Here is a 14313-nt window from a genome sequence, read left to right as displayed (position 1 = left end):
GTGGTATGTCTATCCGTCCGTCCGTCCGAATTTTTATTTTATTTTTACAGAAATGTGTTGTTTTTTTCTTGAGGATTTGAATAAGAGATTGACCCTTTACAAAACAATTAGATCAATTAGATATTCATTATAAGTCATTAGTCTGGTTCACATCTAACTTCACATTCACTTTCACCTATCCATTGGTCTGCTGGACTGCTGGGGCACCACACAAGATCTGTCAACCTTCTTTCTCCATTCTTTTGTCATTTTTCTTTGATAGAACTTCATTCTGATGTTCTTTCTGAAAATATTAAAACCTGCCTTTTTACATGACTGGGTGGACCACTTCGGGGTCCGACTTTGAGTTTGTGTTTCCACACAAACCGTCTTTGTTAACCTTGTTATTTTTGCTACTCAGCCTCGGAAGTTATGTAGTAGTAAAAAGTAAAACAAAAAAAATCTTATTTCAGCTTTAAGAAAATCCTATAATGGAAATGCAAAGGCACAACTAAAATGAGGTGTATTATTTTAACAACTTTATTTTAAAGAAAAAAAAATGCATGCGAAGAGAAAAATTAGAACACAGAAAAAAAAAATACTCCGTACATAGGTGAGTACCTAAGAAGAGACTGGGTCATTAAAAATAGGTTCTAACTGTATTCTATTTTTTCCTTTCGAAGAAATTTCAGGGTAATTTACTTCTACAGGCTTGTCATCAGGACCTGCTTTTGCAATAAAAGTGCCATTAAAATAGTATGTTTCAGTTTCACGTTTTCGACGATCATTTGCGGCTTTAAATTCCACAAGTGTATGTAAACTTTTACCAGTAACATACTCAAACTTTCCTCTCAATTTTAATTGATAGTTAGTTTCATTTGCAAGGTAGGGGTCATTAACTACGCTGTGGTAGTAATCATGCATATCATACCAAAGCCAAGGCGATGCATTTATTCTCTTTTGGCGTCTTAAATCAGTGTAGAAAGTTTCAGATTCATCGCCAAATGTGTGAATAATTTTCGGTCGTTCCTGACTTCCCCTGTATTGGTGATGTAAATTATGAGGTCTTAAAATGCCTGTAAATCTTACATTAAACTTTGCCACGAGATTAGCCGTATAGGGAGTCGTAGTTCTTACTTTATTAAAAAAAAACTTAAACTTGGCAAGTGTTCGCGGTGGAATGGAATACATAAAAGCATTGTTCAATACTTTTTTACCCTCCCCTGCCGTGTTTGATCTTGAACCTTCAGCGGCCAGCTTTATGGACCTCGCTATGTTGCCAAAATACTTGGGATCATACTCCATCAATGAAATATATTCGGGATTATCTTCCCAATGGTTGGTAATTGTATGTTTTAGGGACGGCAAGAATTCATGCATTAATTTAGTTATATGGGGAACTGTGTGATTTCGTAAATTCGGAAACAACTTTTCATATACTTTTTCCGGTTTCAATTCATCGATTACGCTATCTCCATAAATAATATCCTTTATGTGGAAAGACCAGTCCAAGTAATCTATTTTAAATCTTTCTTCACACTTTATGCCACTACATTTCTTATCCCAACCATAAAGTCTAGTATCAGCCACCCAGGAATCTCCATCCCGGAAATAATCATCTCCTAACATCCAACCCTTCAAACCAGAAATATGATCGTAGCCCATTGCATAGGCCAGCATTGTCAATCGTGGCAAAGTATTATCCATTATAATTCTTTTGAATGTGTCTACATCAAATACAAACTCTGGATCATCTTGCATTGCACAACATTTAAGTTTATCTATGTGATGCAGGTAATCACCCTTGACTTTGTGTAAACCAGTTATAAAGTAATTTTCTTTACAAGAAAAGACACCCTGTGTATTGAAGTTTATATACTGAGTGTAACACTTTCCATGATAGTCTGGGTGATTCGAAGGCTTAATACATCTTGCATATTCAATGTTATGCAAGTAATTAATTGCGTCCCCATCGGTATATCTTGAAAAACCACTAAGAAAGTATCCATCGGGGCAAAATGCCCATATATCAAAACTTTCTTGAAAAATAATTGACCAGTCTTCATGGTGGGCTAGAACTTCAGAGTCCGAAAAACGCGATGTCGCTTTGCAACAGACAACTCCTTTTATAAGATGAAGTCCGTCGTTTTGTTCGAGATGATCTCTATGTAACCCATTCATGAAATAATTGTACTCATTACATGAAGATAGGCCGTTAAAATTAACTGTTCTAGTCCTCTGGCTCCACCACGATACAGTACAAAGGGCATCAACTATTCCTAGCAGTGTCACAGTGACACAGAGTTTTGAAAACAGCATCCTCGTTACCTGGTTGTAAAAAAAAAATTAAAAAAATAAATTAAAAACCAAAACAAGATCCTATAGTATTGAAAAAAAAAATGCCCTTAATGTTAATAAGACTACCGAATTAATGAAACATTATGCGTGACTGTTCCCTTGTCAAACAGATCCATTTTTAAACAATTACTTCCCCTTAATAAAGTAAATTACTCATTTGAAGCCTACTCGGCACATAACATGAGCTTAGCTTCACAATTTTAAGAAATATCAGAACATGTCTACACATTTTGACCGGAATCAAATGGCAACAACTTGCAACACCTTTCGTTTAAATATATTAGTAATTTTTCGTAATTCTTTAGTTTTTTTTAACTTGTATACCCAGTGGCGTAGCTTGAGTATTGGATGCCTGGTGCGGTACCTCATCTTGATGTCCCCCCCCCCCCAAAAAAAAAAAACAACAACTAACTAACATTGCAAAACCTTACTTTTTTTTCAAAATAATATGTATTCATTAATCAAGTATTGTTAATTCTTTCATGACCTTAATGACCTTTCATGACCGCAGCATTATCATAGCCTTGACCCCTGCAGTCCATTATGTCTAAGCCATCCAAACGCAATTTCTCTGGAATCATCTCAGCGATTCCAGCAGCATGCGTGTCCTTTGTGTCGATGAAGTCAACAAAAGACTCACGAACCTGCACCCCGTCATTCTCCATGAAAAAACATACCGTAAAATTTGTGAAATTTGATCCAGCTTTGAGATGTCAGGTGTACTGTCAAAAATAATAGAGAAATATTTGGCTTGTTTTACTTGCTGTATGATTTGTTTTTTAGCGTGATCCCCCAAAATTATAATAAATTCATTTTGTATTTGTGGAGACATGTATGTATTCGGTCTGGAACAAAGCTTAGTTCGAAGCACATGCTCCCTCAAGAGTGGATCGTACTTTGATAGTAATTTTACTAACTCTCCAGGTTTTCGTCTCTTGTATAATCAAATCTTGGGCCTTGTTGTCAATATTGTTTCCTACTCTCAGGCAAACTTCAAGTTCCCTCCAAGCAAGCGATGACTGAATGTGAGCTCTGCTGGTCTCATGTTTTTCTACTTTCGGGGATAACCTCCACCACTCATTGGATCCATCTTTGGATTTAAATGAAGATTTGGTACTTGATCTTGTTGAGAAGAGTGTGCAGGGGAAGCAAAATAAGGATTTTTCTTTTTTTTTTTTGGCGAATAATACATCCACTTTCTAAGAACTTTCTCGCCGTTTGACATTTGCCGGAAAAACCAAGTCTTTGAAACTTTGAATGCTTTCTAGCCTTTCCTTTTGCTGATTCTTGATGTCTATACGCCTCTCTGAATTGACTGTCCATACGCTGAACTGTTTCAGATCCTTGAGTGACAAGGTGTATCTTATCTGTGATGACATCAGGCCAATCTCCAATGTCGTTCAGTCTAGAGTTTATTATCCTGCTTTCTGTATTGTTTACACTGTCTGATGGTTCAGCTTCTTCAGTATGAATTTTTGAGGACATGCTTGTGTGCTGTCCTTTAGTCTCTAGAACCTGGGGTATTGATGTATTTTCTTCTTTTCACGATGTCGGCCTCATCATTTTTTTTCTGGATTCAATGATAACCGTCTCATCTTGCTTTGTTGCTTTTAATTGTTCAGTTAATTCATACCCAATAACAGCTCGCCTATAGTCGGTGGACTCTGGCAATGATGTGACTTGAAATTGTCTCGATGCTTCTTTAGACTTAAGAAATTTAAGAAACGCACCTCACTGCGGTCAAAGAAACTGCTTTATGCGGATGACATTGTCCTCTGGTCAACCGGCAAGAAAGCCGATCAAATACAGGCGGCATTACAAGCAGACCTCCAAACCATCTCCTCGTATTGCGACTAATGACAGATTCAGATAAACGTTACCAAAACGACCTGGTCCCTGTTCACTATGGGATCGACATTCTTAAGGCTCTATTCGAGCTTGGATAGAAAGTTGTCAATGTTCCAGCACGTCCAGGAAGTTGAAAGAAAAGCCTCGGAGAAGTTAGCGTTACTAAGAAAGCTGGCCAGCACAAAGTGGGGTGCCAAAGCTTACATGCTACGCACATTGTACTTAGGGGCAGTCAGATCACAAGTTGAGTACAGCTCAAGTATATTCTAGTAAAACTGCCCTCGAATCACTCGACCGAGTACAATCACAGGCACTAAGGTTCATTTGTGGCACCTTTCGGACAAGCCCAACAAACGCTGCTGAAATCTAACAAACGTGGCCCCTTTACATTTAAGGAGGGAGAGGGCGGTACTTACAGCCTATGAGCGCTACAAAAGGGGCTATTCTAGGCTACCCACCTCAATATTAGTGCGACAGTGGAGAGAGAGGAACCGCATAAAATGCGATCGTTCCTCCACATTGCGGCCAATTTGTCAAAATCAGCTGGGCTCTCCACTGACAGAATCCCAATTAGAATAATTAGTACTTGCTCTCCGTGGAGGAGAAGTCGGCCCCACAAATAAGCATTTCCCTTATAGGGCAAGAGGGAGCCACCAAGAAGCGATTAACACCTGCCATACTCCAAAACTTGACATCAGCTACACTAAAGTCAGATGCCATTTTCTGTTATACCGATGGGTCGGTAATAAGGGACCCCTATAGATCTGGGTATGGGGCCATTATAGTCTAACCAGACCGGACAGAACCAGAGATGCCGATTTCTCCGTCTGAGCTTAAAAGGGGTTTGGAGGCGCCAGCAAGTCTTGAGCATTGTTCATCATTTTGTTCACGTTACAGTATTACAATTAATTAGTTAGTTTAAAAAAACACTCGTAGAAAACAAAGGTTAGCTTATTTAAAAATATTGACATTAAAATAGAATTATTTCCAAAATTAAACTATAAAGAATCATAAAGAAATGAATAAACTAAGACAATTGTTTAGAGCTAGAGTTTAGAAATATATTTGTAAACTCAATATCTAGATTAAACCAATGGACTAAACAATGAAGTAAAAAAAGGTTGGCCTATCTTCTTCTTTTATATTACAGAGCATTGATCAGTGTAGTAACAACATGTACCGTGTGTCTGAAATAAATCTAGTAAATTAGATTCAAACTGTTCTATAGCTTACATTGTATGGAAGAAATAGTCAAGGAAATGAAACAAAATAACGACATGACTAGTTTATAAATCGTTAGTTCATGTTTAAAATACAGTAGTTTATGTTTGTTCGTGTCCATACAATTAGTCGTTTTTAGCCCACGGAAATAGGAAATTAATACACGCTGGGAGAATTTTGGTGCCCCTCTCCACTTGGTGCCCTGTGCGGCCCGCACCACCCGCACATTGGTAGCTAAGCCACTGTGTATACCCATTCTAGTATAAATGTAAAGAATATTTATTCCATATTTTGACTCTATTCATACGGTATACAACAAATGGTATTTTTAAAATTATTTATTCTTACTGCGTAAATTGCAGATTTACCTACTTTACTGAAAACAAATGATCCCGATAATGCTTCATGTGCCCATATAGACCGATATAAAAAAATCTCATTATCTAGATGATAGACTCTTAAGGCCCATCGATAATCGAAAGCTATTTTTTTTCAGAATTTTATATTTAAATGTAAATAAAGTAGTCTGTTGTCTAATCTAGATGTATTCTCTAGATGCCGACTAGATAACTAGTCAGCGCAGTAGTTCTGGTACTCAAGAGGCTCAGGCAGCATTCATTCAGAGGTCAGAAAGTGATAAATGCTTTTCTTATTCCTTGCGAAAGCAGAAATTTAGAAATGCCATTCAAAATAAACCACGGTTTGTGTTATGATCTAAGGAACATTTATGTTAAGTTTTATCCAGATTGGTCAAACAGTTTTGATTTCGATGCGAGACATACATACATTTATAATACACAAAACTTTATTATTATATTATTATAGCTTTTATATAGCGCTACATTCATGCTTATAGCATGCTCAGAACGCTTTTGGTCCAATCTCATTAGTGGACCAGTGGGGAGGGGGTATCTAGGAGTTGGTTTTCCGTGCTGCCTTTAGGCGCTCAGTAAGCACAACTCTGCCCGTGTCGAACCTCGAGCCCCCTTCTAGGTAGCCAAGCCAAGTTCAAGCGCACTTGGCCTCTCGACCACGCTTCCCACAAAGTATATATGAAAATATATGAAAATATATATGATAAAACTTTGGTTGTGATGCGGAAATGGGTAGAGGTGTGCGCTTATTTAATCGACGCAAAGACCCCAAGGACGATGAAAGGATCTCAAATCTTGATGGCTCCACCAAGGCTTTTGGAAAGAACCTTGTGTAGAGCATCGCAGGGAGAATGCAAACTTCAAAGAGCCCACCAACAATGTGTAACGGTGTAGCCAGGGGGGTTGGGGTTCAAGCCCACACCCCCGAAATGAAATTCACTCCCCGCTGGGGGAGAATTTTATGACTGATTTTTGCTTGGATTTTGGTTATTTTAGGTGGTATTTTAATGTTAAACCATCATTTGCCCCAGAGTAGCCAAAGGAGTTTCGAGTTTAAAATCTCCTCCAGGGGGGGTTTTGGGGTTTCAGGAGTAGGTATGGCGAGAGCGAATATGTTTGTTGATATTTTGGTATGATAGTTACATCCCTTTGTTTATATACTCCCAGGTTATTATTGTGAATAGTCATGCACGTGATGTGAACTGAATGGCTTCATTGAATGTGAGAGAGAGTGTGGGGTCTTGTTCCCGGTCCAGCAAGGTTGGACGGTCGCTTCCTGGACTGGTGTTTGTGTATTAATATTCCCTGAGAGTTGATGCCATTGTGTGCTGTATTGGATATTAAACTTATTGTATTTTTCATACATATCTGGAGTTGTTATTTCAGTATTAATTATGATTGAGTAACCCCTAATGAGCCAAGCAAGAAAAAAAAAACTTGACATGGGGTTAAAACCCTCTCTTCTAAAAAACGAAACAAAAATAATACAGACGACAGTCACCAAATTTCATGAGCGTGGCCAAAGGGATTTTGATTTTTAAAACTCCTTCCGATTTTTAACGACAAAACTCCCTGTTAAATATAAGACTAAAGCATACAACTGTCACCAGATACTATGAGCATAGCAAAGAGGTGTTTTGTATTTATGAATAATGCACTCAGATACCTCAGAACATGGATGTAGCGGGGGGGGGGGATTGGGGTTCATAGTTTTATGGCCAAGAGATCTTTTTAAAAACATAAGTTAATAGTATAAAATCTACACTACAATGGACCTCATTCACCAACCGTAAACAAACAACATTTAGCCACGTGATTCTCTATCTCTTCTATATAATTTACGATCTAATGTTTAATTCATGATGGTTGTCACGTGGCAGTTTTTTTTCGTTGTTTTATCAATAAGATCACGTGACTAAATGTTGTTTGTTTACGATTGGTGAATGATGTCCATTGCCAATAATTTCCTAATGAGCAAACTCATAGGACAGTTACCCGTGTAGAGGTGTGACCTCAAGTCCAGCCCCTACCCTTGTCAAGATTTACCTCCAAGTAAACAATCTCTGTGTGGCCTCTTGACATTACGTTGATATTACGTCCGGCACCAGCTGACTTCATGTGGTCACATGTCTATCTATGAACTCAATTTTACGGACTAAACAAATTAAACGGTGGTGGGATTTGGTCATCTCTGACTCCGGAAATAGACAGAAGTCAGCGGGATATATTTCAATTGTTCGTTAACCCACTTAAACGTCAAGGTAAACAATGTAAGCAAAAGTGCCAGCCATTTACATCTATATCAACAATCATTTTTTGTTTTAGCTACATCTAAATCATTAGTCATTTTTTGTTTTAGCTACATCTAAATCAACAATCATTTTTGTTTTAGCTACATCTAAATCAACAATCATTTTTGTTTTAGATACAACTAAATCAACAATCATTTTTGTTTTAGATACATCTAAATCAACAATCATTTTTGTTTTAGCTACATCTAAATCAACAATCATTTTTGTTTTAGCTACAACTAAATCAACAATCATTTTTGTTTTAGATACATCTAAATCAACAATCATTTTTGTTTTAGATACATCTAAATCAACAATCATTTTTGTTTTAGATACATCTAAATCAACAATCATTTTTGTTTTAGCTACATCTAAATCAACAATCATTTTTGTTTTAGCTACATCTAAATCAACAATCATTTTTGTTTTAGCTACATCTAAATCAACAATCATTTTTGTTTTAGATACATCTAAATCAACAATCATTTTTGTTTTAGATACATCTAAATCAACAATCATTTTTGTTTTAGCTACATCTAAATCAACAATCATTTTTGTTTTAGATACATCTAAATCAACAATCATTTTTGTTTTAGCTACATCTAAATCAACAATCATTTTTGTTTTAGCTACATCTAAATCAACAATCATTTTTGTTTTAGCTACATCTAAATCAACAATCATTTTTGTTTTAGCTACATCTAAATCAACAATCATTTTTGTTTTAGCTACATCTAAATCAACAATCATTTTTGTTTTAGATACATCTAAATCAACAATCATTTTTGTTTTAGCTACATCTAAATCAACAATCATTTTTGTTTTAGCTACATCTAAATCAACAATCATTTTTGTTTTAGCTACATCTAAATCAACAATCATTTTTGTTTTAGCTACATCTAAATCAACAATCATTTTTGTTTTAGCTACATCTAAATCAACAATCATTTTTGTTTTAGCTACATCTAAATCAACAATCATTTTTGTTTTAGCTACATCTAAATCAACAATCATTTTTGTTTTAGCTACATCTAAATCAACAATCATTTTTGTTTTAGATACATCTAAATCAACAATCATTTTTGTTTTAGCTACATCTAAATCAACAATCATTTTTGTTTTAGCTACATCTAAATCAACAATCATTTTTGTTTTAGATACATCTAAATCAACAATCATTTTTGTTTTAGCTACATCTAAATCAACAATCATTTTTGTTTTAGATACATCTAAATCAACAATCATTTTTGTTTTAGCTACATCTAAATCAACAATCATTTTTGTTTTAGATACATCTAAATCAACAATCATTTTTGTTTTAGATACATCTCAATCAACATTCATTGTCAGTTTTAAATAATGCAAGTTATCCTTTTTTGTGAGGTCTTAAAATTATGAGCCCAGCGTTTCTCAAACTGTGAGGCACCTGCCCTTTACCACCACCTCCGAAGGTGCTGACGAATGAGCGCAAAATTGGTTTTATTTTTATTTTTTCAAGAACAAATAACTTGTAGTTATAATCCAGAGTAAAAAAGGATATTATTATCAATTCTTAAAAAGAAATTATTACATTACGTAAAATCGTTTCATCTACTAATTAGTAGCCTTCATACTTTGATCTTTGAAAGAAGACTATGATTATAGCCAATACTTTCTTGCGTCACACTTGCGTCAGATGGACGCATAATGCGCAAACAATTAGTCAGGCAGCCATACATCTTTCTGAACACCACTACAATCTTTCGATCAATCCATTCACAAACGTACACGCCCCAACGCCTAGAATATATCCCACAATCCAGCATCAACCTGTCCCATGATTCACTTTGACTAGCGCTTTTCTTTCTAAAGAGTCTAATTTGGTATAGACCAAAAGATAATGAGTTTCGGAAGCATACATTGCAGGTAAAAACTTGACCCTAACGCTTACAGACCTATTAACTGGAGAAGGAGGATTTGTGAACGTAATTTCTTCTTGGCTCTATTCAAAGTTTGAGAATTGTTTTAGATGTGTGTTCTTCTTACTGGAAAAGCTATCAATCTTGATGTTTTCAAATATTTAAAAGTATGTAAACGATTAGACCTTAAGCTGCTGTAGCTCTTATTAAATTTGAACATAAATTGGACACTAAGTATAAATAAAGTTTTTTTAGCGGTCCCCGAAAGGGGAAAAGACGCTATTAGTTTTGTGCGAAATGTCTGTCCGTCTGTCCGTCCGTCCCGTTTAGATCTCGTAAACTAGAAAAGATATTGAAAATCCGACATCACAATATTTTAGACCATTCAAAGTTCTGATGCAACGGTTGCTTTTTTTTTTCTGAAAGCGAAAAATCTAATTTTCAAAACCAGTTATGAAGCAGTTTTTTAAAGAGAAAAAGCTAATTAGTATGCATTATAACTTAGATCTAAACTAAAACGAATAGTAATCTTGTAAACTTCATTTTCGTAAACATTTTTTTTATTGCGTAAATATTTTCCCTATTATTTTTTTGAGCATTCGAATAAGAGATTGAGCTTTTTCAAAACAATTACATTACATCCATTATAATACTTCAGTTAGGCAAGGAGAGGCGCGGTAGCTGAGCGGTAAAGCTCTTGGCTTCCGAACCTGGGGCCCCGGGTTCGAATCCTGGTGAAGACTGGGATTTTCTACTTCGGAATCCTTAGGCGCCTCTGAGTCCACCCAGCTCCAATGGGTACCTGATATTAGTTGGGGAAAAGTAAAGGCGGTTGGTCGTTGTGCTGGCTACATGACACCCTCGTTAACCGTAGGCCACAAAAACAAATGAACTTTACATCATCTGCCCTATAGACCACAAGGTCTGAAAGGGGAGCTAGTTAGGCCAGGTTCACATCTAACTTTGCATTCACTTGCACCTATCCTTTGATCAGCTGTACCGTTGGGGCACTACTCAAGATCTGTCAACCTTCTTTCTCCTTTCTTATCTCTCATTTGTCTTTGATATAATTTCATTTGGATGTTCTTTCTGAAAATATTGAAGCCTGCCTGGGTGGACCACTTCGGGGGCCGATTTTGAGTTTGTGTTTTTGTGTTTTGTGAAATACTGTTAAACACTAGGTCTGCACTAGGTATGTTTTGTGAAATACTGTTAAACACTAGGTCTGCGCTAGTTATTTTTATAGTGGAATGTTAATTTTGCTAAGCAAAACTACCTCTTTACCGTAGCTCAGAAACGCCTCTTGTAAGCGCTATAAAGATAAACTCAGACGCCATTTTGCCCTCACTGGCATCGAGAAAAGTAGCTGTCAGCGGATGGTATTTGAAGGAAACAGTTGAAAAGCTCTAATAAAGGCCGCGGGACACACATTTATGGTAAACTAAATAGAAGCACGTGGTAGGAAAATATGTAGGTCGCAACTGGGTCTGTGTAACCGTAAAAAATACTTCGTTCATAAATACATGAAGAAATAAGAAATGAAGACATTGCCATTGTGATCGGAAATGACTTTCATCTCAATAGGTCCTCCAAAACGATTCTTTGACTAGAGTGTTCTGTTTGTAAAAGCAGTAAATACGCAGCTAAAGACTTTTGAGATTTACTCTTGATGAGAGATAACATAAGTCGAGTCTAAAAAGATTTCATAGTTTTATTCGTTTAATGTCACTTGTTCGTTCAGTTCGACTTGTTCGTTTAGTGTCACTAGTTCGTTCAGTTATACTTGTTCGTTAGTGTCACTTGTTCGTTAGTGTCACTTGTTCGTTAGTGTCACTTGTTCGTTAGTGTCACTTGTTCGTTCAGTTCGACTTGTTCGTTCAGTGTCACTTGTTCGTTCAGTTTGACTTGTTCGTTAGTGTTCCTTGTTCCTTCAATTCGACTTGTTCGTTAGTGTCACTTGTTCGTTAGTGTCACTTGTTCGTTCAGTTCGACTTGTTCGTTATTGCCACTTGTTCGTTCAGTTCGTCTTGTTCGTTCAGTTCGTCTTGTTCGTTCAGTTCGACTTGTTCGTTCAGTTCGACTTGTTCGTTATTGCCACTTGTTCGTTCAGTTCGACTTGTTCGTTCAGTTTGACTTGTTCGTTATTACCACTTGTTCGTTCAGTTCGACTTGTTCGTTATTGCCACTTGTTCGTTCAGTTCGACTTGTTCGTTCAGTTTGACTTGTTCGTTATTGCCACTTGTTCGTTCAGTTCGACTTGTTCGTTATTGCCACTTGTTCGTTCAGTTCGTCTTGTTCGTTCAGTTCGACTTGTTCGTTCTGTTCGACTTGTTCGTTCAGTTCGACTTGTTCGTTATTGCCACTTGTTCGTTCAGTTCGGCTTGTTCGTTATTGCCACTTGTTCGTTCAGTTCGACTTGTTCGTTCAGTTCGACTTGTTCGTTCAGTTCGACTTGTTCGTTATTGCCACTTGTTCGTTCAGTTCGTCTTGTTCGTTCAGTTCGACTTGTTCGTTCAGTTCGACTTGTTCGTTATTGCCACTTGTTCGTTCAGTTCGTCTTGTTCGTTCAGTTCGACTTGTTCGTTCAGTTCGACTTGTTCGTTATTGCCACTTGTTCGTTCAGTTCGACTTGTTCGTTCAGTTCGACTTGTTCGTTATTGCCACTTGTTCGTTCAGTTCGTCTTGTTCGTTCAGTTCGACTTGTTCGTTCAGTTCGACTTGTTCGTTATTGCCACTTGTTCGTTCAGTTCGACTTGTTCGTTCAGTTCGACTTGTTCGTTCAGTTCGACTTGTTCATTCAGTTCGACTTGTTCGTTCAGTTCGACTTGTTCGTTATTGCCACTTGTTCGTTCAGTTCGACTTGTTCGTTATTGCCACTTGTTCGTTCAGTTCGACTTGTTCGTTATTGCCACTTGTTCGTTCAGTTCGACTTGTTCGTTATTGCCACTTGTTCGTTCAGTTCGGTTTGTTCGTTAGTGCCACTTGTTCGTTCAGTTCGTTTTTTCGTTAGTGTCACTTGTTCGTTCAGTTCGACTTCTTCTATTAGTGCCACTTGTTCGTTAGTGCCGCTTGTTCGTTAGTGCCACTTGTTCATTAGTGCCACTTGTTCGTTAGTGCCACTTGTTCATTCAGTTCGACTTGTTGGTTAGTGCCACGTGTTCGTTCAGTTCGACTTGTTCGTTAGTGTCACTTGTTCGTTAGTGTTACTTGTTCGTTAGTGCCACTTGTTCGTTAGTGCCACTTGTTTGTTAGTGTCACTTGTTCGTTAGTGTCACTTGTTCGTTAGTGTCACTTGTTCGTTAGTGTCACTTGTTTGTTAGTGTCACTTGTTCGTTAGTGTCACTTGTTCGTTTAGTGTCACTTGTTCGTTAGTTCCACTTGTTCGTTCAGTTCGACTTGTTCGTTTAGTGCCACTTGTTCGTTAATTTTCTATTAGGATGCCAGAACAAACTTCATTTTGAAATTCTAGTGACAGGTACGAACTAGTTCCTGTGGCGTAGATAGGGTGGGGAGGAGAATTTGAAAATCCCCCGGGCCTATGCTTGAGGGCAGGGACCCACAAATGAGTGGTTTTTTTTGGGCCCCCAAAGAGGTCAAGCCACCCGGGTCCCCTAAACAATGGCAAAATCCTAGCTACTTATTGACTAGTTCTTGGCGTCACCATGACATTTACAAAAGGAATTGATAGAAGTGACTAATTTACATAACGATAGACCTAATTGTATTTTTTAAAAAACATTTCTATGCCTACCAACCTAAGTCTTTACATTCTTTCTAACGCCAATGTACAGGAAAACTCTGTATTAATCAAATATTGTAAGCAAAAAACACTCTCAGACAGTGATACGCAAATTAAGACCCGCGGGCAGCAGGAAATATATGTCTAGTAATTCTAGTATTATATAATAAGTTAATTCGTAATTCCTAGCTTAACATAACCGCAATTCTAGAATTTCGTAACGTGTATATTTTAGCCTTTGAATGACTCATTGAAGTTCCTTTTGATTATTAATGTTAACTCTTTCTCTCCTAACTAACGATACCAACGTTGATTCCACCAGAATGTGGTAAATAATTACGGAGAGAAAGAGTTAAAACATTTACAATTTCACTACCAATGAAGTCAACTCTTTACAGTTTTTTCTTATCTTTTCAATGCTTTCACCTCTCAAGCCTAATTGGGATATTATATATTATTATTATACAGTAACTCTGGATCTCCTGAGATTTATACGTTATACAAACTTTTAAAATAGTATTCAATGTATGTTTGTCAGGCTCTTTACTAGTTGGTAGGCTTTTAGACTGTCATTTCTGTTCAGTCGCACCTCAGTGTCTTTTCGT

At 37.0% G+C, this 14313-nt stretch overlaps 1 protein-coding gene across 1 annotated transcript in view; it reads right to left on the bottom strand.

Annotated features, from left to right (window-relative positions):
• Positions 1 to 501: 501 nt before the first annotated feature.
• LOC106066073 (uncharacterized) overlaps positions 502 to 14313 on the bottom strand; it is a 14392-nt gene continuing 580 nt past the window's right edge. Inside the window, exon 2 of the mRNA XM_013225040.2 lies at positions 502 to 2307. Coding sequence (XP_013080494.2) covers positions 601 to 2298 — 1698 coding nt within the window. The 5' untranslated portion in view covers positions 2299 to 2307 and the 3' untranslated portion in view covers positions 502 to 600. The remainder of the gene's footprint in view (positions 2308 to 14313) is intronic.

This window comes from Biomphalaria glabrata, chromosome 8, assembly GCF_947242115.1.
Source record: "Biomphalaria glabrata chromosome 8, xgBioGlab47.1, whole genome shotgun sequence".
Lineage (NCBI taxonomy): Eukaryota > Metazoa > Mollusca > Gastropoda > Planorbidae > Biomphalaria > Biomphalaria glabrata.
Note: the sequence above shows the minus strand (reverse complement) of the source record. Positions and strands in the feature narration are given on the sequence as shown.